At 39.4% G+C, this 26,228-nt stretch overlaps 1 protein-coding gene across 6 annotated transcripts in view; it reads left to right on the plus strand.

The window, feature by feature from the left end:
• Positions 1–26,228, plus strand: part of KLHL32 (kelch like family member 32) — a 181,833-nt gene that overhangs the window by 109,324 nt on the left and 46,281 nt on the right. For 3 of the 6 annotated variants that reach the window (XM_074333324.1, XM_074333320.1, XM_074333319.1), the window contains one exon: positions 24,874–25,089. The exons of 2 other annotated variants lie outside the window; for them this stretch is intronic. In XM_074333324.1, the coding sequence (XP_074189425.1) occupies positions 24,874–25,089 (216 nt within the window). The remainder of the gene's footprint in view (positions 1–24,873; positions 25,090–26,228) is intronic. One more of the 6 variants, XM_074333321.1, reaches the window with a different exon arrangement.

Raw genomic sequence — 26,228 nt, forward strand, 5'->3', positions numbered from 1 at the left:
ATCAATCCACTAGGTGTCCAGAAATTTGGACATAGCCTTGGACTCCTTCCTTACCACCATATCCAATTAGTTATCAAGTTGGGTTGCTTCTACCTCCCAGATATCTCTCAGACCTGATCGTTTCCTCCATTGCTAATGTTCTTCCCTTTCTTGGGACTCTCACCATGGTTGGCTATAGGTTATAATGAGTTCATAATCTCCTCCTAAGGGGTCTGCTTGTTTCTAGTCTCTATCCATGCCAAACCGTAGTCCCCTGAGCCATCATTATCTTTTCTAGGGAAGGGAACCAACATTTATGGAGGGCCTATTCATACTGAGTGCTGTGTACAAGGATCCCCATTGCCCCCTCCTAAGTAACCCCTTAAGGCAGGTGAGTGTTATTTTCCTTTTACAGATAGAAAAACTGAAATTCAGAACTAGGATGCTGATCTGGTTTGGAAACCTCCGCTAGTTCCCATGATTCAGGCTCATCATTTCACCTACAAAAATCTTGAGCCTTGTCTCCAAGCCAGGCCGGTCCTCCCCAGCCCTGGTACCTTTCCTAAGGCCTTCCTTTCATGGTGGGACTTGCTGTCAGGGGAGAAGACTAGGTGGTAGAGATCCTCAGTGACAGGCAGAGCCTTTCAGTCATCTGCTTCAGATTGTACCAAGGGGCAGGAGTAAGGAAGTCATCACACACACACACATACTCCCTCCCTTCCTCACCCTCAATGTGATGAGATCAGGGTACTGACCACTGAACTTGTGTTTTATCCCCTGGAAGCGATACATTAGGAGACTCATGTTTTGCTGGAAATGTCGTTTCTTTGTAGTTAGCTTTAAAAAAGAAAAAAAAAATGTTTGCACATTTTATACCACCACCCCCAAATAGTAAATAGTAATTATATCCTATTGTTTGATTATCAAGTGTTCTTTTTGTTCATCAAGTACCAGCCTTTATTATGATATGCAATTTAAATATATTGATAAGAAAGAACCCTTCAAGTAGATTTTCTGAATAAGACCACCAAAGTGGTGAATAAACTCCTTTTGATAGGAACATACTTTAATATCTGTTCCTAGGCAGCAGGTGGCAGTGTGAATCCACCAGAATTCAGTAGTTAATTTAAAGCAAAAATCAGAAAAAATGAGAAGAAAAATTATTTATTTTGCTACATATTAGTCTTCTGACCTAATCAGTATAAAAGTCATTATTCACACCACACTGGGCAATATGCATTGTAATTTTTAACAAATAATAGGAAACTGTTAATGTGTTCACAGGAAATACAGTTTTGTCTTGGGCTGCTGTGGTCATTTATCACTGCACTTTGTGAAATCACTCATTTGTTCTAATTTGAATGTAAATGACTCTAAGGTTTTACAAATAAGGTGACAGATTCACATAAATGTAATTGCAGGGTTCATCTCCCTCTTTTTATATATCACTCATTAGGTTATGAATTAAATACATCGTACTAAACCAGGGGCATGTCCAATGATGATATTGTAATGGCAAATTACTCTATGCTATTAGAGGTGTATTTTTTATTCATGGACATTAATTTGTCATTAAGCGGCATTAGTTTAGCACTTTTATGTGGAAGACGTGACCTGAGAGAGGAGGAGACATGCTGCTGCGATGTGAGAGGCAAGGGACACAAGTGCTCTAGGTAGAGCATTTTATCACTGTAAGGAAACAGGAGAGTTTTTTTCATTCCGCCCCCCTCCATTTGTTTTCTTTTCTCCTTTTACAAGTATAAAAAATCATTTCCCCAGATTGAAGGAGTTGTTCTGTTTGCACTGTGCATATTTGGATCATCAAGTAAAGCAAAGCCAAAATTTTTACTATTAATCACTCAGAAGCTGAGACCGTATGGAGAGCAGGAGGGACGAAGCGCTTCCTGCCCGAAATCTCCCTCCCCTGTGAGTGATGCTTATTAGTCATGCCTTGTCTTCATTTAGTTTTGCACTAAATGTGCTACCGTGACAATTAGTCATTTTCTTCCTTCAGTGAAGGTATAAAGGTTTTAAAAATGTTGTTCTGTTATGACAGTATTAGGAAGAATTCTGGGTACTTTCATTCTTTTTTTACATAAATGGCGATTTTACTGAGAATATTTTTTCTACTTTGAAGTTTGAGAACCGCTGGATCCTTGAAATAGCTTCACAGAAGCTGAAAGTAACTGAGTGCTACTCTTGTATCACTTTGCTGAGGGGTTAACGTGCTTGGAAATGTCTAACCAAACCCACTTATTGCTGGGTTTTTGCAGGCAGCGATCATGCCTTACACCTCTGTACCTCTTCCTCCTTCCCTCCCTTCATATTGCATGAGTGCAGTATATGTATTGGTCAGGTCAGGCTGCCATAGCAATATACCACACTCAGCAAGATTTAAACAACAGGTGTTTATTTCTCACAGTTCTGGAAGCTAGAAGCCTGAGATCAGGATGCCAGCAGGGTCAGTTTCTTGTGAGAGCTCCCTTCCTGGCTTGCAGACAGCCACCTTCTAGCTGTGTCCTCACGTGGCAGAGAGAGAGAGAGAGAGAGAGAGAGCGAGCTGTGTGGTGTCTCTTCTTACAAGGACACTAATCCCTTCCTAAGGGCCCCACCCTCATGACCTCACCTAAACTTAATCATCTCCCAAAGATCACATCGCTTTGGGCGTTAGAGCTTCAGTATAGAAATGTGGCTGGGGGAGGGACACCACTGCAGTCCATAGCATTATGTATTGAGAGAATAAATAGTGTGTCCATTCAGTAATTCATTCATGCTTTTTAAATATTGGAATTTTATATTAGGGGAGGAAAAAATTCATAAGTCGGTCTTCCATTAGTTTTACCCACTGAATTTACTTTTTTGGATCAATTTAACAAATATCTATCGAATGTTGTATATGTGACAGGCAGGTACTGTGCTAACTTCTTGAAATGCAAAGATGAATAAGATATGTGTCCTGCCCTTGAGCATTTTTAATTTTATGGCAGAGGGAGAAAAATATGTAGGCAGGTAATTTTAGAAAAGTGTAACAATGATTATGATAAAGAGACATAATGTGACATAGAAGAACCCAGTGAGTGTGTGTGTACATTTGGGGAGGTCCAACTCAGGCAAGATTTCCTGGGGTACATACCTGAACTGAACTTTGAATCCTATATCGGTCACTGATTCAGAGCATATAACATATCCTGGAGGCCACCACCACAGCCCTGCAAGGTGTCCTCACATACCTGATGCTGTAATTGAGTGGTATAAAGGCCATTCTGCCATTCTGTTAGGCCAGCTGCTTCAGGGTAATGGAGACTATGGAAAGACCAGTGAATTTAATGGTGAGCCGATCGCCACACATTATTTGCTGCAAATAATAGACATTGCTTCCTGGTCAGCAGCAATATTATATGGCATATCTGTTTATCAAAAAAGTATTTTCTAATTCCATGGGTGGTGATTTTTGGCAAAATCATTGTGGGCAGGGAAAGCAAACCTCTTTCCAAAGTACCTGTTTATTCCAGAGAGAAGACAGTTCTACCTCCCCCATGATGGAAATGCAGTCAGCCTGCTATCACGGGACAGCTGGTCTCCCTGGGGTCTGGACCATGTTGAGGACTCAATGTTGATCTTTGCTGTGGGCATTTTGGGCACTCAGTGGTGGCCGTAAGCACATCAGCCTTAATGAATGGAAGTCATGTTGCCGAACCCACATGTAAACTCCATTCTTGTTGCTGTAGCTACTCTGCTCAAGAGTCCATTTGGCAAGGCCATGGGTGGCTTGGGAAAGAGGCTCTCAGACATTTACAGTTCTCTGATGTAGTTGCCCTTTGGTAAGCATTCCCGTGTAAGACAAATGTATTCACATGTTGTGTGCATTGGAGAGGTCTTTCCACATGTTTCCTCCCGAGACTTTCTTGTTATCAGTTTTCCAACTGTATTCCTTCCAAATCTTTGACTATCCAGCCAAACTGATAGCCAGGACTCATGCGATCACTGCTCATATTTCATTCTGGGAAAAATGGACACCAGGGACTTTGCTTGAAGTTCTGCCTGCTGGAAGGATTCCCCTGAACCATTACCCTTCAGAGCCATCCTGTATGGGGCTGTGGTGCTCCAGTTGCTCATTCTGAGGTGGTACCAGCATATGGTGCACAGCCATCCATCCGCTAGGCTTGAGCTTTTCATTTCTAAATCAGCTGGTCATGCGGGACTCTCCCTGAGGCCATGGCTGTAGGTTGGAAGAGGATGCAAGGTAGCAGAGTAGGAGTTGTGGGCATCTAAGCCACTTGCCCGTGCAGCTCGTGCCTTCAGAATCTGCTTGGGTCTGATTTCATACTTGTCCCTTCAGTTTGATGGAGAGGGCTGCTATGAAGGCCCAATTTTAAGACTCTGGGCCAGAGGACATGTAATTTATCATGAAGAGTAAGAAAAAGAAAGAGAGGAAATGGGCAAAGGTAGCATTAAGAAATCTGAAGTTTTTTTCTTTAATATATTTTAATCAGATATTGGAGGATTCTATTGATACATTAAAACCAACAGACGCTCTGTAAAGTAAACAATAAACCATGTTTCTTGTCTTTGAATCCTATATATGTTAACTCAAAAAACTTTAAACCTTATCTATTCCTTACATTCCAGCATTCCTTTTTAACTTTACCAGGACTATTACAATACAAAAACAAAGGTCTCTTTGTTCCCATCCTTAAATCCTATACACAAAGTTCAGCTAAGGGATCTATCTAAAATGCAGATTTGGCCATGACACGTCCCTACACGAAAGACTAATGGCTTCAAGTGTATCCATTCAGCAAATACTACTACTGAATGCCCGTTACATACCAGGGATTGTGCTAGGCAGTGAGATGCAGTGATACAGAAGACAGTTGGGTCCCTGCTCTTGTGGAGCTTCTAATTTAGTATAAGGTGGGCTGGATCCCACCCCAAGAAATAAGTGAACAGATCACAATGCCGAGGGCCATCCGAGAGCCATGCAGTAGCTCGTGTGAACTGGGAAGAGACAATCTCCGGAGTTGTGCCTCCGGAGTCCACCTTGTTCAGCATCTGATCAATGGCTTTTAGGGAATTGAAGAATAGCCACACATCTATGAATGACACAAACCTCATGCCTAGCCGTGGGGACACATTCCAATCTCCAGGGGAGCTTTCAAGGTGCTCTAACCCAGCAAGTCAAAATCTTTGGGGAGAGGGGCCCTGACGCCTGTATCCCAAGAATCCCTTTATAGTCTTTATATTTTTTATTCATTTATTTAAACTAAAAAAAGAAAGAAAAAGGAAAACAGTTCAGCCATTTCTCTCACGCCCCACCCTCCAGTTCTGTGATATGCATACACATATATATGTATATATATGTATAGGTGTGTATGTATATCACAATTATTTTATCCATTCCTCCATCAATGGCCACTTAGGTTGTTTCCATATCTTGGCTATTGTAAATAGGCTGCAATGAACACAACGGTGCATATATCTTTTCAAATTAGCGTTTTGGATTTCTTCAGGTAAATACCCAGAATGGAATTGCTGGATCATATGGTAGTGCTATTTTTAACTTTTTGAGGAACCTCCATACAGTTTTCCACAGTAGCTGCACCAGTTTACATTTCCTCTAACAGTGCACAATTCATTATTTTTAAGTTGGAAATATTCTCTATTGGAATTGTATTTTGCACTGAGGATCGTGCATAGTTTTACAGTATTTTAATAGGTTGTGATTATTAAACTAAGTAATACTACAGTGACTTATAGGAGGTTATCTTCTAAATAATGTATTATTATAATATTAATTTTTAAATTAACAGTATCTCCTAAATACATAATACATAGTGGGTGTTCTGAATGGAACAATTTATCCTCAAGGTTTAGAAGAAGTTATAACTCATGCTCATTTTTCTCCAACACTGAGCTACTTTTTTCCACATGAGGTAAGACAAATGATTGTACCAATATATACCTTTAATATGCCCCCTAATCAAATACACTAACTGTGTGCTGTTCCATAGTTCACTAGAGCTGATCCTCTTATATTGGGAGAAAGTTAAAGTACAGAGTTTAGAAAATATGTTACAAATGGTTTTAATATTTTGGAATTTTTTTTAATCAGTGAAAATGATCAGAAAGTTTTGAAATGTATCAGCCCTACTAAATCATAGCCAACTACTAATTACTTGTTCTAATCAAGAATATTTACTATCTGGGATGGGTAATCTAGAATATCTTATTTGCCAAATATCATGAATATTAGTATTTGGCTCTGAAATGTATCATAAAATCTTTTAGCAGCCATTTTAGGATCCCGGTTAATTTTTTCACCTGTTATTATGTTGGCTTTATTCCCTAAGTCCACATGAAAGGATGTCAGTAAGTGACAGTCCAGAGGCAAGCTACCTGGCCAGGGAAGTCATTTTGGCATTTTAATTTGTTATGTGGATAATCTGGGGTTGACTATATCTTCCTTGTTTGTGGGTTTTTTTAAAAGAAGAAAGATAATCTTGAAGGATTTTTCTAATATTAATAATTTCTATCCTAAGCTAACTGTTGTTAACTGGGCAAAAATCACTCTCAGCATACTTTTCTCAAAAATAAAATGTTTCCAGTATTTAGTTAATACTAGAACTCAGAATCAATTAACAAAGGAAACAAATATCAATCTCACCTAATTCCATTATTAATACTTGGAAGTTAAAGGCATTAAAAGAAAATCTGTGTTTCATTTGAAATATTTATCATCCCACATCCCTCATCCCCTGCAGAAATTTCTACCCATCATTAAATGTCTGCCCTCCTCTCTAAGGCTACCTTCCTGTCCTTAATCCATCTGTATCCTTAACCTTCTGTATCCTGTGGTTTCAATGTCTCTTTTTCACTGGCACCTTTTTTTCAGTGTATAAATAGATCAATACGATGGGAGGAACTTTTCTTACTCTCTTGTTACTGCAACTCTCTCCTTCCATTCACTACTGAACTGCGATCAGTGTCAGCACCTCCTTGCCTTTTATTCATTCTTCAATCCTATTGAACTCAGTTCTCTGCCTCAAAAGCCGTTCTAACAAATGTCACCAAAGCCTCCTAAATATCGAGGACAGTGGGCCTTTTATGGCTTATTAATAGGACCACTCTACAGCATTTTGACACTGGTAGTTCCACTCTTTCTTCCATTTCTCTTTCCTCCTGGTTCTCCCACTTCTTTTTAGTTCCCTACAAGCTCTTCTTCCGTCAGCTCCTTGAGTATCCCTCTGGGCATGGTGGCTCCCTGAGATTGCTCTTCTCTTTTCCTCACCATCACTCTTTCATCCACATGTGGAGATTATTCATCCCAGTCCCCTCTCCTGAGCTCCATTCACACTTCTATGTTCAGCCAAAATTTCCAGCTGACATTCCACAGACACCTCAAATTCATCCATGTCCAGTCTCACACACCTGCTCCTCCTCATGTTTGTTAAGGAACCATCATCATGTATAGTAACCCTAACCAGAAACCTTGGCGTAGTCGTACACTGCTCTGTGATTGCACGAATCCTACAAAATTTTATTGGTTTAAGCTGGTAAATAGCTCCAAATATGCCTTCTTCTCTTTCTCATCACTGTCTCTGACATCATTCAGGTATAGATTACTCTTCCTGGACCTTCCTGCCGTAGCTCCACTGTGCTCCCTGCCTGTCGGCTAATGCTAATAAGCCATTATTAGTGCACTTGTTTTCTGGCCTAAGAAACCTTCCTGCCAATCAATGAACCTGCTGTCTTCACTCTTGCCCCACTCCAATACTGTCTTGAAAATTTTGTTTGACTGATTTTTAAAAGGTTTTTCTAAACCCATGAAAAATTCTGTTTCATTGATTAAAAAAGAATACTCTGGTGATGTCCTAGAGTTGCTTAAAGTCATTCATTAGTCAATTCACCAGAGCCGTCAGGATCAAGTTCATTGCTCTTAATTTGGCACACCGGTCTCATCTTTATTGTGAAACTTCCTGTATCTTTAGCCTTTAAAAAAAATGACTACCCATGTGTTAGGCCACGGTCCTTGTGAACTTCATGCATCTCCTTTCCGTATACCTTTGTCTGCAGCTTCCTTCTCCATGGATTATTCTTCTCTGGCTTTGTCATCTTATGAATTCATATTTATCCCTCAAGTACTTTGCTCATCTCCCTTTGCAGAGTTGCTTGATCAATCCACCTTGTTGGAGTTAGATTTACCTCCTTTTCGTTAATTATTGGCAGTCTTCGGGGTGCTGATCACACCATATTGTTTGTGTTGGTTTACTTATCTGTATACCATGATACAAGTTCATGTCCCAGAATTATGTGACACTGGGCAAGTTACTTAACCTCTTTGTGCCAACTCCTCATTTATGAAGTACAGATATGGTATCCTATATACAATCTACTTCTTAGGGGTGTTGTGGGCTTCGATGAGATAGTAAATTACACAGGCAGTGTATCCCACAGCACAGTATCCTACATGCTGTAGGTGCCCTGGAAACCAGAGCCAACAGAATGGAACGCTTCATTTGTGAATTCCCCTAGTAATTCCACAGTTATCTTCCTACCACTCCCTTCACCCATTTTCCCTCATTTCTGGAAACGTCAGTGACTTTACTGTGTACTTTCAAACAACAATATAATGGATATGTCTGCTCCTGAAACTTTTTGAAAACAGCCACCATTGTGTAAATGTCATTTTTTTTCTCTTAGCCACCTGTCTTCGATTTTGTAGAAGTACATGTATTATTTTTTTTAGTCACAAATAAATGACCCATCACTTTCTTCCTGCCTCTGAAATGTGAAAACATCATATTGAAATTGTACTTTAAGAAATAGTAAAATCAATGCTTTTAAAAGCAACACATTGCATGGTATTGATGCTTTAGAAATAGGAAGTTTTGCTTGATTGTTTCCCCTGCCCTCCCTGCAAATAAAACAGCTTGCCCCGTCCTCATCTACAGAATCTGAGGAACAATTGGAAAAAATCTTTCATTTCTAACTGTAGTGCTTAGTAATTGCTTAGAAATGCATGTTGTTTGTTTGGGTTCCTTTTCCATGTGCCATGACAGCTCCCTGTGATAGGAATTTTTTGTCATATAGTTGCATGGTGTTGTAAGCTCCCTGACTAGTGGAAATAAAAGCAGCGTATTTGTTTAAAAAAGGAAAAATCTAAGTTATTCCTTATTTGGAGACTGCAATCCACAGGCACGCCTCCCATCCACGGTCTTTCCTTCTTAGGTTTCTCCTCCACCCGCTTTCTGACTCTATCCACAAATACCCTATGGAGCTGCTGCAGACCTTTCCCTGATGCACCTTAAGGGGCATCATCCACTGAGACCCTGGGAAATGACTGCTTGTTTCTGTGTCCTTCATTCAGCTCCACGTACCCTGGCCTCAGCCCTACACATTCAGTATAATGTTTGCCACTTCAGAGGCCAGGATGAGGGGCTAGTGTCATACAATTAGTTTTGCTGCAAGAATATATTTCTGTAAGTTAGAATAATTTCTTTCTTCACTCAAATGGATACTCCATATCAGTGGTTCTTAAACTTGACTGTGGGTGGTATCACCATAATAGCTGATTAAAAGAGACTGCTGGACCCTCCCCCGAGAGTTTCTGGTCCAGGAGGTCTGGGGAGGAGCCTGAGAATCTGCATTCTAAAAATGTCCCCAATGATGCTGACGTTACTGGTCTTGGGACCACAGTGTGAGAACCTCTGCTGTAGACAAACTGTTTCACATCAATTACCTGCCTTTTAAATCATTGACATTCAGATTTTGAAAGTGTCATCACATTTAGTTAAATTTGAATTGGTGTACTTCTACAAATATTGATGTTATGTATTCTTCATAACATTCAAAATATAAAAAGCCAAAACAATACAGATTTGAAACAAAAAAGAAAAAAAACCACTTCCGATCCTCATTCTTTTGCAAAATAATGATTAAGATGGTCTTTGTGGATAATTGACAGAGTATTGAAAATCTGCAGCACGGGTCTGGTTTCCAGCACTCTGACTTTGTGTACCAGAGCTAAGGAAATATAATTACGTCCACGTTCTATTCTTTTTAAATGTTTTAACCTGATTTTGCCTCTCATAGTTCAAAAACACCTTATAGTTATTGAAATTTTAGTTTTCAAGTCCTAGTTGCCGATAGACTATTTTATTAATTTCCTCTACCTCGTCCATAATTCAGTGGTAATCACCGGATGTGCTGAGGCAGCTTTAGTCAACTTGGCAGGAGCATTCTGCACGCAGCACATGCTGACTGGGGCCGGAGTTATTAGTTGTTGACGATGGCTATGTCTCTGTGTTTCCTTCCTTCTGGATTTCCAGCTTACTGCAGACTTTCTCAAGGAACAATATAAAATTATTCATGAGCCTCGGATATTATTCATACAATTGATTATGAAAATGTACTAGTAACCTAATTGTAGAATTCCTCTGTTATACAGAACAAATATATTTAAATAGTTCTTCAAACTCTCCAAGAATTAGAGCATGCTGCTGAGTTCTTTTTCTTGTATGTTTTGAATTGCTGCTAATATTTTAATCAAATTGCATTGTATGCATATTTATATCAATATATGAATATATAGTTGCGTTGTCCGATATGTTTATATGTTTATGTACAAATATACCTATACGTCTCTAAATGGAATACCTGGTTTCACATTATTTTATCATATCACAAGTAGTCTGGCCTGCATTGTCAAGGAATTGCTCATTTTTCTTCCTATAACAATTGGACTTTATCCTATCAACTCTGATATAGGGTACTAAAGAGAAAACTCACAGATCTTTTTACATACACGACATATTTTTTCTACATGATTCATCCCAAGGCTATTAAAAGGTTTGGGTTTTGTTTATGTGTTTCAGCATGATCCAAAGGGCCAGCCCTTCATCACACATCCACAACAAAGCCCTTTTTGTTGCTTTCTCTATTCCTGGAGTGCACTCCTTTTCTGCAGCACCAGGTTGTGTAGTCACGTAGTACCTTGATTTATAACTAGGTTGTAATCCAAATAGGAAACAGGTGGAATCACAACTGGGTATAGTGCCTTGGATATTAATGGCTTGGCTCAGCAGTAGAATTTCTAAAGCTGTATACACTTTTTTTTTTTTGCCTTAATTATGCATTCATTAAAAGCTTTTATACCCAACAGAATAAAGTAAATATTTTTTGATCTCCATAGCGTGCTCCCAGACTGTAGATTTGCACAGCAGGGTCTTGATAATCTGAATAAATTGTATTTCCCCAAGGAGTTTATCTTTCAAATAAGGTCATAAAGAAATGCAGCTCCTCCATCCTTAGATTTTTTTCCATGTGCCTTTTCTGCTATGGGTGATATAGAGCATGGGAACCAGAGTATATTATAGTGATACATACTTGGTGATGGTCCAGTATAATGTCTCGTCTGTTCTCCTTGTTTATCTCTGGTGAAGTATTTTTTAAGTACAAAAGTATGAATGATTTTACATGACAACTCTGAGTTTTGCTGATATTTGTAGAAAAACAAAGTCCATATTAGACATTCATTGTTTTTATTTTTTCCCTTCACGCAATCAGTGAATAAAATTTATGGAATATTCACAGCTGTAGTTTAAGCACTATTGATAGCATTTTAAAAAGGGAATAATAATAGTGACAGCTACTATATGTTGAGCATCTACCACAGGAAAGGCACTTTACATACATTTTTGGGAATCCTTACCACAGATCACTTTTCTGATTTTTTAGATGAGAAAATTAGACTCAGAGAGGTAAACCATTTGCTGAGGCCATCCAGACAGGTCAGCTTCCAATGATGTGCTTTTCCTACAACTCCAAACTAAAGATGCAGCCAGTTCCTTGTCCCCATAAATTGTGAGTTAGTGAAAGAGACAGGAACAGTGTAAAATTATAAACTAAAATATGTACAACCAGTTGCACTTATAATTTTTTCTGAGTCATAAAGAATCAGAGGGCAATATATCTGATATTGAATGGCAGCCTGAAAATAGCATGATTGTGAAAAGTTTAGGCAATCTCTCTCTCTCTTTCTCTCTCTCTCTCTCTCTCTCTCTCCCTCCCTCCCTCCCTCTCCCTGAACTGCCATATTTACCTGCAGTGTGGCTAGCATTCTAGGCATGTACTTTTAAATAATTAAAATATTGAAATATTTCATAAATTTATATACTATTTAACAAATTATTTAAGTGTTAAAATATTTTAAAATATTCAAATATTTTCAGAGGTGCAGAAGAATCTGTGTTTTCTTGTAAACTAAGAAATACAAGCAATGAAAGTTGAATTTTTGAAGGTCTGATATTTTTTGCTTAACTACCCACTATCTCTCAATCAAAACTGATTAAGTAGCCACGTTGTGAAGACAGAGAGGAAGATCTAAAGAAGTACAGATATAGCTTGCACTTTCATACACAGCTGGGGAGAAGAGTGTGTATGAGTAACCACTGGCAAAGGGTTAAATAAGTGATGCAAGCAGCTCCTGCAAATAGAAGTTAGAAGAGGGAATGATCCTTCCAGCTGGAGTGTCCAGGCTTTCTTAGGAAATGGAATTTGATCTTGATTGTCCCACACCAGGGGGAAAAGAACATTTATAATATAGAACTTCCTTTTCTTACAAGCTTTTTAAAGTCTGTTGAATCAAACAGGCTTTAAATTCTTCACAAACAATAACTATTTGTGACAAGGATTCTTAGGGTTCTCCTTACGGCCTAAAGGAAAACCACGAACATTCAGTTCCACTTGTCAAACAGCATGGACATTTATATATTCTTGCTTATCACTAAATACCAAGAAAAGTAAGGTTCTTTTCCAACATTCTAGGGAGAGAAAATATACCCAACATGTGAAAGTCAGAAGACCCAAGATTCACTGTGGAAGGTGGGCCTGATGCATCTGGCACCACAAGTGGGCCTTCCGCCATACTTACCAATTGTATGAAACCCTGATATGTAGTTAGCATCAAGTTTTCTTAAGCTCAGATCAAATATTTGAGAACACTTTTCTCAGTGAATTGTGGGAGATCTGTTCATTTTGCATAATTGTAAAATCATACCTACAACCTCTTTCCATTTCAGTCATTGATGTGGTTTAAAAAAAAAACAAACTTAAAAAAATTTGTTTTGCTTTTTAAAATTCATAATCCAACAAATGTTTTTCAGTTACAATCTATGATACAGGCATTATAATTGCCATAGCACAAAAAGAACGTAAAACTCATTTGTACTAGTTTATAAGGAACATTTTTACTCGTTGGAAGGTATATGCATAAATAGCTTAGTGACAAGTTAGTTAGTAAGTGACAGGAAACGTGAAATGGGAAGCATTAGGATTAAGTCAGTGACAAAAAGTTTCGTATTTCCCAAGTCCAACTTGGTATTTGGTCCCTAAAAGCAGCCAATAGTATGTTTTTATTTAGCTTTTAATTAACATTGCTAAAAAACAAAAATCAAACCATACTGATTTTATATGCAGAGTGGGTTTATCAGGCTATTTGGAATAGATTTGGGAATATTTTTTTAAAAAAATATTTCTTTACTTCCGTAACAAGGGTGACTTTTCATTTAGAGGAGTCCTCAAAATGTGATGTAATGTCAACATTTTATAATAGAACTTCAAATTTCATGGGTGCTATTATATACTAGGCATAGAAACCACTGTTTCCTGACCATCTTTAGCTGTAGTAAAGTATTGATGTGTGGTACTTGAGGTGACATTTTGAAGGGCAGTATAAATGAAGGGCATCAATAATTGGAAATGAAAGATCACAATTATAATGGTGCAACACATCATTGTTAAAATAGTCACATCTATTGAGTGTTGTTAAACAGAAAAATTTGGAATCCTGTTCAATTTGGTCATCTTGGAGAAAAAATTCGGGAAATCAAAATGGCGTTACTTTAATTTTGACCTTGAGAGAAGTTATTATCTTGGACACAAGTTATAGTTTTCATCATTTTCAATACTAACAATACAGGTTGATGATGCTTATTTTTGTTTCACAAGTTAGTCATGTTCTCAGAACTAAATGAGGCAACAAGAGAAATAGGTGGTTAATTAAGGCTCTATTTTGCATGAGCATTCTTAGAAATAAATCAAAGCATCTTAGTCAGATTTCCACATCTTACCAGTTTATCAGGGACTCCTAGATTTGAGGAAGAATATTTGTGGGGCAGGTAGTCTATAGTAGATGCAATCACAAGACAACAAATGTTTTCTGTATTCTGTATAATTCCTGTACTGGGGCTATGATTAAACTGCAGTACTGGATGGACAAAGTGTTACTTACTGACAGTCAGGCCAGGGGGTGCATGAGTGTGACTGAAACAAAGATAGACTGTGTCAGAAATATGCATTGTTGATTCTCAGCTTGTATCCCTGTTAACACACATTAAGACTCATCTCTTGGGTATGACATACATAAGCTAGGCTGTGGGTTGTGTGCAGTGGATATGTAGTTCCCAGCTATGAGGCTACACATTTTTCTTCCATTCAGGAAAGTGTATTAAAATGCAAGTGAATCTGGGTGACATTAGTTCAGGGATAGGCTTAAACCTGCTCTAAGTTATAGGATAAAGTCTTGTATGAACTTTGATCACTAATTATTAGCACTTGCTTAATTGAGATGTTGAGAGACACCTGGTGATACAGCAGCCCATCATTGCTACAAATGAGAACGCTACCAGGAGATATACAAAAGCCGATGACGCTTATTCGCTTGCTGCCTCCGGTGGTTTGGGAAGAGTGGTATAATGGCCACACAGTTTACCCACAGCCCCCAAACTGGGCTACTTCCTCCCACCCAGGTCCTCACCACCTGATAATTTGCCTCACAAATGTAATTACATTTGAATATAACCCAAAAGAAGACAGTATTTGCCTTAATCATGCTCTCTTTTCTCTATCACATTCAGTAGTTAATCTGGGGAATAACTATTTTAATGATTTAATTAAAATAGAGCACACAGAAAGACTGAATTTCGGGAACATATAAGGTTTAAGAATTATTGAGGACTAAACTAAAGGTTTAGTCCACAGCTAGTATAGCTTTGGAGACACATTTTTATAGCTCTTCTTCTGTTATTTAACTTGTCATTCATTCTGTAAGAAACAAATAGAAGGGAGGAGAGAAGCCGAATAGCCCTAAACCAAAGGAAAATAAATACTATATAAAAAGATTCCCCAAAGAACAATGTATGCACCATAATTCTGAATAGAAACTAAATTTCAAGAGAGAAGCAGTGTGACAGAAATTAAGCCTTTTTAGAAAGAAAAAAGAATTTCCATTTACTCAAGAGAGTTTCTTGCTGCTGAGCTATAATTTCCATTCAAAACGACTGCCTCTACCCTAGTACTTGGATTTTTAAGTCAAAGAGTATCAGAGAACAGACAATCTCATAATTAGGACAGGGTATCATTTGAAAAGTTACTTTGATCTGAATAGCCAATAATTCTCTTTTGGATTGAAACAAAATTGGGGTAGATTGAAAATATTTTTTTTTCACAGCAGAGCTGTTATATTGCAGTTATCCGTTAATACTTTCAATTCTAGTCATTATTGCCAATTTTCCCACTTGGAAAAAACTGAATGGTCACTGGCTTTACCTTTGTGTGTATGTATAGGAAGGCCAGAAAGAGAATGGGAAGCAGGGGAGCCCAATGAGGTATTTGGATGATGTTCAGAATTAGACAGACATTAGAAAGACAAGGCCTGTTGTGGTTTCTTAGTTACAAGTAAACAGAAAGAGCTCATGGACATTCTTTCATTAAACTCATATGTATTGAGCATTTCCTCCCTTCTAGGTACCAGGGACACATTACCATCCCTGGCACCAAGGAGCTTAGATTTAGTGGAGGGAGATAGGTGTATAATTAAAGGGGGCTGACAGTGACAAATACTGTGCTAGAAATCCACAGAGGGCGGCAGGGTGGAGGCACATAGGAGGAAGTGGTCAATTTGACCTGAACCAGGGGAGCTGCAAAGGTGAAATGGGTTCATTCATTCCACAAGTGTGGCTTCAGCTGCTGACATGCGCTTGACACTGTTTTAGCCACTAGGGATACAGCAGTGAGTAAAATAGAACATAGAACATCCTTACTGGGTGCTGGGGGAAAACGCATTATAAATTAGTAGGCAAATACATGCAGAGGATAATTACTGATAGTGGAGTAATGTGATGGAGGATGACATGGAGAGGAAGTGGGATGTCCTAATTTAGATAGGATGGTCAGCCAGAACAATGGAAACATGATTCCTCATCCATAGGAATTTTGCATATACTGCTTTCTCTGTTTGGAACATTCTCCCTGCAACCCCGACAACACCTTGTTTTACAATGCAGGTTTTATAATTATTCAGGTATGTTGAAGCCAACAGATCAGGGGATGACTGCCATTGAAAAGATACTTTGTTACTCATAGTTCCAAAGACCAGGGGGCAAGGGGAAGCACCTGGTTGGTCAGGAAGTAGAAGAAGCAAGGGGAATGCATGGGCAAGAGCCTTTATTGTGGCTTCTACGGGAAAGGCAAGACAAGGCAGTGTCATTAGGCTCACAATTGTCTGGTTTGAATAGTTTGAGGAGGCTCTGGGGCTTACAGGTTGTGTCTAGTTGTCTAGTACTTGGCCCTGGAATGATTAGGGCAAAGGAATGTTGCCTCCTGTAGTGTAGGAGCCAGATACAAGAGGGGGTTATGGGCCCGGACCAGGGTGAGTGGGAGTGTGCCACTGCGGGGTAAGGTCATGGAAGGTGCAGCTCATGGAAGGCTATGCAATGGTACTGAGTTTAGACTTAACCATAAGCAAATGGGAATCTGATAGTGGGTTTTAAACATGTGATCAGTATGGTCAGATTCTTGTAAAAAGAGAGCATTGAGAGTTTGATTGTGGGGGAAGGAATGGTAATACAAGACCCTATTGCAGGAAGTCTGGATGGGACATGATGAGGAACAGAATGCTAAGGATGAAGAGGGAACAGGACTTAGTGACTGACTGGATATGAGGGAGGAATATGGGCCACCTTTAGGGACCCACATGTGGGTGGCCGATGTGGTCATTCTCTAAGAGAATGGATACAGGAGAAGATGCATGTTTGCAAAACATAAGTTCAATGTGGACATGTTGAATTCAATATGGCTGTAGAATATCCAAGAGATGTCCTTTTATAGGCAGTTGGGAAAACGAATTCAGAGCTTATGAGAGAGGTTTGGGCTAGTGATATAGATGTGGCAGTCATTAACAGGTAATCAGTTTGTAATGCAATTGTATGGTTTTTACTTTGGCTATCCTCCTTTTCCTGGATTTAATGGTATGGCTTATTTGAGACTTGGATGTCTAAAGGGACCACATTTTTCATTTTGACCTCCTTGCATCAGTGATGAATCAGGGTTTATGGATGCCAAACAACAATGCTCAAATATAGTGTTTTGTTCCTTGCCTGCCAAACCTACTTTCTACTTTTCATGTCAGGCTGTGTGATAAGTGATTTTCATTCATTATCCTCATGACAACCCTATGAGCTTGTTGAACCTCCTATTTTGTAAATGGGAAATAATGGAGGTTCAATGATTGACATAAGGTCATGGCCAACGGTAAGTATTTGGGCTGGATTTGAACCAGGTCTGCCTGAGTATATAGCCCTTACTCTTCTCAGCCACCCTGGGTTGATTCCAAGTGCCAGTGGCTGCTGATGGTTTGTTCTGCCCCTGAAAGCAATTCTTCTTTCCTTTCTATGGTATATAAAAGACTTCTTTCAAAAAAGTCTAGAAGTATATATATAAACATTAATAGTGATTATCTCTGAATGGTGAAATATGAATGATTTTTGTTTTCCACAGTTTGTATTTCCTGAATTTTATGAAGTGAACATGTATTACTTTTTATAACCAGAAACATAATGGCACTATTTTTATGATCTTTTCCCCCCAGGTACAGAGTGATAGGTGGGCATTTAATGCAATTTAGCCATTGCCTCCCATCTCCTCCCATCACATTAATGGAAGTCCTTAAAAGCAGCATTATAAATGATTGTTTTGCTTATACATGGTCTCTTAAAGCTTACAAAACCCATCTGCTCTAATAGGAGGAATGAGTATTGTGACATCATGACCTCAATGAAGGTGGTTTTTCTTTTCTCCCTCAACTTCCCACTTTATACATTTTAACTACTGAGGTTCTAAGTATGCATACAAAGGGAGTGGAAGCATTTAACATGTATAGAAAGTGCTGGAGATTTGGGGAATTTAATGTTTTTAAGTAGAAGAGAGGAGAAAGGAAAAGGTAAACATAGGAACAGACTTTTAACTGATTTTTTTTTGTACACAAACATGTCAGTTCAGTTCCCTTTTGCTATTCATTTAGCCATTGACACTTGTCCATTTAGCCTTCTCAGTTCTCCACTAATATAAAATGCTTTGTTAGATTGGGTTTGGGGGTTATATAAAATTATACCTATAGGAAACTAAAACATTTTAGGACTGTGGAAGTAGGTGTTAAATAATCACCTTCAAAAGAAACACAGCAGAAAAGAAGCACAATTGTTCAAATCCCCAATTAAGTTGAATTAATTCTCTGGTTCTCCATAGTTTTGAATTGTCCTGCTTTAAAGTTTCAGGCTTTGAATTGGAAGAAACCAAATATTTCTATATAAGATACTTAAGGAGGAGTATTTGGTTGCTGCTACGTAATCCAGTCCCAAAGTCTTAGTTGTATAGACCTTTTTGACAGGAGACCCAGTGGGGAGAAACTCCTGTTCCTGAGCTGTGTCTGCCCCTCTTACTTTGCAGAGCTTTGTTGGTTCTGCTTCTGTGCCTGCACCTCTCTATGTGGACTTGAGCATGTAGCTGGGTGCCTGAAAGGCACTGACACCACCTCCCCACCCACCCCTGCTCCATCACACTTCAGGGGGCTGAGAGCAACTTACTGGGATGCTGGAATTGTATCCAGGGCCTTCATGCAGTTAAACTTGCTTCATAAATGTACTGACCATAAGTAACTTCTTCATCCAGAGGAGATGGTCCTAAAGTTTGCTATGGAAGCTCTGTGTGCAAGGGTTACACCTACTTGCCTCCCAGAGTAGAATTTACTAATCCTAAAAAGTAAGATTTGGAGAACACATTTAAACATACTTGACAAAGTTGGTACCAGAGACAGAGCCTTCAGTATTCCTTTGATAAAATCTACTGAATGAGAAGCCAGGATGTTTCGGTTGAATGGCTGTGAGTGGACCCTTAAATATTTGAGTTGCAATGGATTTTTGTGGTCATCTTTAATAGACTTCATTTTAAAGATAAGCATTTATTCCTTTTCAACTGTGTTGGTAAATAGAGCTATTAAGCACCAGAATCTTATGGCTAATCCCTGAAGCCATCTGGCTTGACTCCTGTTAGGAATATAATGTCATCTCCACCAAAAGATATATAATCTAAAGTTAAAAAAAAAAACCAAAAAAACAGGTAGCCGTGGTGATGATGCAGCTGTTACTTGGAGAGCTCTGTTTACAGTATCTTTATCGTACTCATACATTTTATTATTTAGAACAGCATTGTCCAATAGAAACTAACAGGAACCACATATGTAATTTTAAATTTTCTAGTAGCTGCATTAAACAACTAAGAAGAAACAGCGAAATTAATTATAATATACTTAACCCACTATATCCAGAATAATATTTCAACATATAATAAGTACAAAAATTATTAATGCGCTATTTTATATTCTATTTTTCTTACTCTTTGCATTTGGTTTATATTTAACACTTAAAGCACATCTCAAATCAGACTAGCCACATTTCACATGCTCAATAGCCACATGTAGTTAGTGGCTGCCATGTTGGATAGCACAGATTTAGAACATAGTCCTTTAAACTTCCAAATAGTACAGAGACAAATACATTAAAATAGAATAGAAATATTTTAGAAAGAGTTCTTTGTATTTTAGAAAGAGTTCTTTGTGTCTTGTGTTGTATTTTGCATTCCTTAAGTTATTGGAAGATATTACTCACACATTAATAATTACAAGTTAAAATAAGGGGGAACTAGGACACAGCCCTCTCTCATTCTACTTGAAATAAGTAAATTTTCTATCAACACACCTGTGTGCCTACTCTGACTCTTGCAGCATTCCACAGGAGTCATGGTTCTCTGGGAACATTATTTTAGAACTCTGGCTGTGAGTGTGATAAGTTGTAGCGACAAGCACAATTCCCCAAAATGAAACATTGCTACAGAAACTCTTTTTTTTCTTTTTTTAAAGATTTTATTGGGGAAGGGGAACAGGACTTTATTGGGGAACAGTGTGTACTTCCAGGATTTTTTTCCAAGTCAAGTTGTTGTCTTTTCAGTCTTAGTTGTGGAGGGCGCAGCTCAAATCCAGGTCCAGTTGCCGTTACTAGTTACAGGGGGCGCAGCCCACCATTCCTTGCGGGAGTCCAACCAGCAGCCTTGTGGTTGAGAGGACATGCTCCAACCAACTGAGCCATCTGGGAGCTCAGTGGCAGCTCAGCTCAAGGTGCCATGTTCAATCTTTAGTTGCAGGAGGTGCTGCCCACCATCCCTTGCGGGACTCGAGGAGTTGAACTGGAAACCTTGTGGTTGAGAGCTCACTGGCCCATGTGGGAATCGAACCATCAGCCTTCGGAGTTAGGAGCATGGAGCTCCAACCACCTGAGCCAGTGGACTGGCACCTACAGAAACTCTTTGAAAAGGAGGGAAGGATTGCAATTGGTTGTCACAATTTCCGAGTCGGATAAAAAACAAAGAACAGTTATAAATTGCTCTTCTTAGGTGAATTCAATATAGAATTATTCAGGATGGGAATCATTTCTGTGAGGTTTTATTCCTGAGACCTTGTGTGTAAAACTCTATGTTTTAATTTCATTAAGTCAGGATGGATTGTTTTTACTCAAAGATGTACATAATTTGAAGTTTTGTAAAACAGAGTAGAGTTAGTCTAGTTTGTGTCATCTACTCATGACTCCCACTTTACCTGCCCTCACATTATATTTAGTAGAAAAAAATTATTACCTTAGAGCTATAAAATATGGTAACGATAGAGAAAAGGTCTTCATTGGTAAAATGTTTCTAAAACTTTGCAAAGTAACATTTCAATCAGTGAACCAGAAACCCCTTTCAATCCCTTTCTTAAGATATCTCAGTAGATTTTTTTCCCCGTCAATATGGCAGAGTAGGTAAATGCTGTGCTTATTACCTCCAGGCACAACCATGTCAAAATTACGACTAAACCACAGAACAGCCATCACTGAGAATTGCCTTGAGTCTACCTGAACCAAAGCCCTACAACTAAGGACATGCAGAAGAAGCCACCTCGAGACTGGTAGAAGGAACAGAGATGTAGAATGGGCTGGTTCCAAACCCACATGTGACCATTAAAAATCAGGAGGGATACCTTGGCTGCAGAGGTCCCTCCCAGAGCAGTGAGGGATCCCAGTTCCACACCAGGATCCCCAGCTCAGGGTTCCAGTGCTGGGAGAGAAATCCCAAGAACTACTTGTGAAAACCAGCGAAGATTGTGGTTGAGTGAGATGGAGGGCAGCTGCTCTTCAAGGGCATAGACTTACTCACTGACAGACTCTCTCACTCTGAGCTCCAGTGCTGGGGCAGCAGCTAGAAAAGCACCAGAGACATAAAGGGATGAACTGAGTTGTCTGACTTCAGGGCAAGAGCTGCAGGGGCAGCTTTCTCCTGGATGGAGAAGCTGGTGGAAGCCATTGTTTCTTTGTTGAGCCTGCCACTCTCCTGGCATGCAGGCACAGGCCACCACCATATTTGAGTCTCCATCAACCTGTCTAACACTGTTTATTTGCACTGCTCTCATGATTCTGAGAACCCCCCCTCCACCTCAACTTTCAGGCACACCTAAGATGCCACCAGTGGCTTTCTGTATAAATGCCTGCCTTAGCTTATGTTTCAGGCTTTCCTAAAATCTCTCAAAGGTTCACAAAACCCAAACAAGCAGTATCTGGATTCAGAGTATCCAGTACCTTTGGCTGAACAGCCTTAAGCCTGGCGCTAGTGGAAGCCAGCCTTTGTTCTCAGCTTGGCCTCTTCATGCAAATCCCAGCACAGTGTGGGCAGTGGCCATCTGCTGATTGTTTTGGGGCTCATACCAGGTGGTCCCAGGCAGGGCACAGGCTGCAGCTGAACTTGGCCTGCAGTTGGTCCTCTTCCAGGAGGCATCAGGGATGGCACACCCATTGGCCAGCTTTGGATAGAGCTGGAGCATCATCCGGATGCCTCTGAGGATGACAAACTCAAAGGGCAGACTGGGCAGGCACCAGAACCCTACTAAAGTGAGTCCTGCTTTGTAGGGTTAGCCCCTGCACAATAGTTTCCCCCCTGTAGTCGGGGATAGTCCTCACAACCAATCAGCCTGAGGGTCAGTCCCTCCCACTGACATGCCGAGAACATCCAATGCTCAACTACAACAGGAGGGCACACACAATACGCAGAAGGGACATACTTGGGGTACCTGGTTCTGGTGACTAGGGAGACTACGCCACAAGGCCCCACAGGACCCTTACTACATAAGGCCACTCTACTAAGACTTGGAAACATAGCAACCCTACCTAATACATAGAAACAAATACTGGGAGGAAGCCAAACTGGGGAGACAAAGAAAAATCTCCCAAATTAAAGAACAGAACTAAACTCCAGAAAAAGAACTAAACAAAATAGAGATAAGCAACCACCAGGTGCAGAGTTCAAAACACTGGTTATAAGGATGCTCAGTGATCTCAGGGAGAACTTCAGCAAAGAAATTGGAAACATAAAAATGGAGATAGAAAACATAAAAAAGAACTAATCAGGAATAAAGAATATAATACCTAAAATGAAAAATACATTAGAAGGACTCAATAGTATGTTAGATGAAGCAGAGGATTGAGCCAGCAATTTAGAAGATAAGGTAGCAGAAGACACCCAATCAGAACAGCAAAAAGAAAAAAGAATCCAAAAAAAATGAGGACAGTTTAAGGGGTCTCTGGGACAACATCAAGCATACTAACATTCACATCACAGGGGTACCAGAAGAAGAAAGAGGGCAAGGAATTGGAAACATATTTGAAGAAATAATGACAGGAAACTTCCCTAACCTGGCAAACGAAATGGATATTCAAGCCCAGAAAGCGCGAGCAAGATGAACCCAAAGAGCCCCACATCAAGACACATCAAAGTTAAAGACAAAGACAAAATCTTAAAAGCAGCAAGAGAAAAGCAGTTAGTTACCTACAAGGGAGCTCCCATAAGACCATCACCTGATTTCTCAACAGAAACTGTGCAGGCCAGAAGGGATTGGCACAAAATATTGAAAGTGATGAAAAGCAAGGACTTGCAACCAAGATTACTCTTCCCAGCAAAGCTATCATTTAGAATTAAAGGACAGATGAGATGAAGAGCTTCCCAGATAAGAAAAATCTAAAGGAGTTCGTTTCCACCAAACCAGTATTGCTAGGAATGTTAGAGTGACTTCTTTAAGATGAAAGAATAATAAAAAATATGAATAATAAAATGGCAACAATTATGTGTCTATCAACAATTACTTTAAATGTAAATAGATTAAATGTTCCAATCAGAAGACATAGGTGGCTGAATGGATAAGAAAATAAGACCTCTACATATGCTGTCTACAAGAGACTCATTTCAGATTGAAAGACACACACAGACTGAAAGTAAAGGGATGGAAAACGGTATTTCATGAAAATGGAAACATAACAAAAGCTGGGTAGCAATACTTATACCAGGCAAAGGAGACTTTAAAACAAAGACTAACAAGAGACAATGACCTAGTAATCCCACTTCTGGGTATTTAGCCAAAGAAACCCAAAACACAGCTTCGAAGGGATGTATGCATCCATATGTTTATTGCAGCATTGTTTACAACAGCCAAGATATGAAGCAACTTGGGTGTCCCTGAATGGATGAATGAATAAAGAGGTGGTACATATATACAATGGAAGGTTACTCAGCCATAAGAAAAGAATGAAATCTTGCCATCTGCAACAACATGGATGGACCTAGAAGGTGTTATGCTGAGTGTAGTAAGTCAGAGAATGAAAGACAAATGCCATATGATTTCACTTATAAGTAGAATCTAAAGAACAAAATAAACAAACAAAACGGAAATAAATTCATAGCTACAGAGAGCATTTTGATGGTTGCCAGACGGGAAGGGGTTTTTTGGGGTGAGTGAAAGGGGAAGGGATTAGGAAGTACAAATTGGTTGTTACACTGTAGTCATGGGGACGTGGAGTATAGCATAGGGAATACAGTCAATAATATTGTAATAACTATGTATTGTATCAGATGGGGACTAGAATTATTGGGGTGATAGATGGGTTGGGGGATAAGGGGCAGGGTGAAAATGGTGAAGGGATTAAGAAACACAAATTGGTAATTACAAACTGGTCATGGGGATGTAACGAAAACATAGAGAATATAGACAATAATGTAGTAATAACAATGTGTAGTGCCAGGTGAGTACGAGACTACTCAGGGGGATCACTTCTTAAATTACATCAATGTCTAACCACTATGCTCTACACCTGAAATTAATATAAAATAATATTGAATGTCAACTGTAATTGAAAAATTAAAAAGGGGGGGGGGAAGGTGAAGTGGAATGAAAAAAAAATTAAATATATGGCTTTTAAGGGGAAATTTGAGGAGAAATGATGAATTCTAGAACAGCAGTTCTTTGTCCAGAGCCTTATAATTGAAAGGTTTCTTAAACATTCTCAATTGAGTGCAGTCCCATTTGTCCTACTCCTGTCACGCAAACCTTAGTGAGTCAATCTGAATTTCTTGCCTGCTCTTTCTTGGATTGATTTCTAAGAGATCTTTTTTTTCCCCCATTTTTATTTTTATTTTTTTGGCACCCAGGAATTAAATAGCTTTAATTACTTGGATCTGTACAGACTTGCTGACCTCTTTAACCTCACTTTGTTGGAGAAGGCAGTGATCGATTTCTTAGTGAAACATCTCTCTGAACTCCTGAAGAGTCGCCCTGAAGACGTTCTAACGCTTCCTTATTGTCTGCTTCAGGAGGTCCTGAAGAGTGACCGCCTGACCTCCCTGAGTGAAGAGCAGATCTGGCAGGTAAGGGCACTCTGCATGGGTCTCTTATGGCGTGGAGAGGGCATGGAATGATTATAAGTTAAAGCATGGAGGAACAATGACAAGTATTTTGTTTGGTTTGATCCTCATCGGACTTGAAGTCATGCTCCCTTGATGGCCAAGTGATTGGAGAACACCAGCCCTTGAGGCTGGGAGGCCTCGGCTGGCTCAGCTTCACTCAGGGATTCGCAGGTGAGATTCCTTAGACCCTCGCTGTGGCTTCCCAAAACCCTAAGAGGGTTACATCAGAAAGAGTCAAGGGTTCTTTTTTCTTCCGATAAAAATAGTTTCTGAATATGAGGAAAATGGATTGTCAAGGGCTATTTATGGAGATTTAAGACCAAATGGAATCAGAATAAATTCTGGGCTTTCCTTTAAACAATTCAGGAATATTTCTTTATTGTAGCAGAGAGCAGCTGAGACCTCAAATGAAACGAAGCTCTTCTTGCACTGCAGTGGAAAAATCTCTCCCCCCTTGCTGCATTCTGCATTCATTGCTCTTTTCCTAAGCTCTGCCTTTTCGCCTGACATAGCATTCTTCTCAAATACCCTTTGTCTCAGGACAGGAGAATGTTTTGTTTTCAAGTTGATTATTCAATTTAAATCCTTTTTCTGCCCATCTGCAGTGACTATCTTTGAACAATCCACATGGTATCTTTGGGAAACAGTCAGAGCCCACCTCTACCCCTTTGTCTTACACTGTCCATCTCCCTCTCCGAAGCACTGGCTGGTCATATTGTTACTTCTAGGGCATCATACCTTCAAGATTTCATGATTATTTGAAAAATATTCGTATACAGAATATAAGGGAAAATACGAAGTCTTCTATTAATTGATAAGGCAGTGAATTCCTGGTATCTTATAAAATGACATTCATAGAATACTCTAATTCTGGCCAAAACAGAGTCGGAAGTAGCTGTTAATAATTCAGCATCTGACTCTGCTGGTGGATAATTTGCCTGATCTCTTCCTCCCTTCTTCCTTTTTTTGTATTACTTTAATCAGCAACTTCCGTCTTCACTGTTGCTTCCACTACTGAGGGTAATGAGAGCTACGTGTACTGAGGGCCTTCCAGGACCCAGGCTTTTTGCAAACATATTGACTTATCACAACAAGCCTGA

This window comes from Rhinolophus sinicus, linkage group LG05, assembly GCF_036562045.2.
Source record: "Rhinolophus sinicus isolate RSC01 linkage group LG05, ASM3656204v1, whole genome shotgun sequence".
NCBI classification, from domain to species: domain Eukaryota; kingdom Metazoa; phylum Chordata; class Mammalia; order Chiroptera; family Rhinolophidae; genus Rhinolophus; species Rhinolophus sinicus.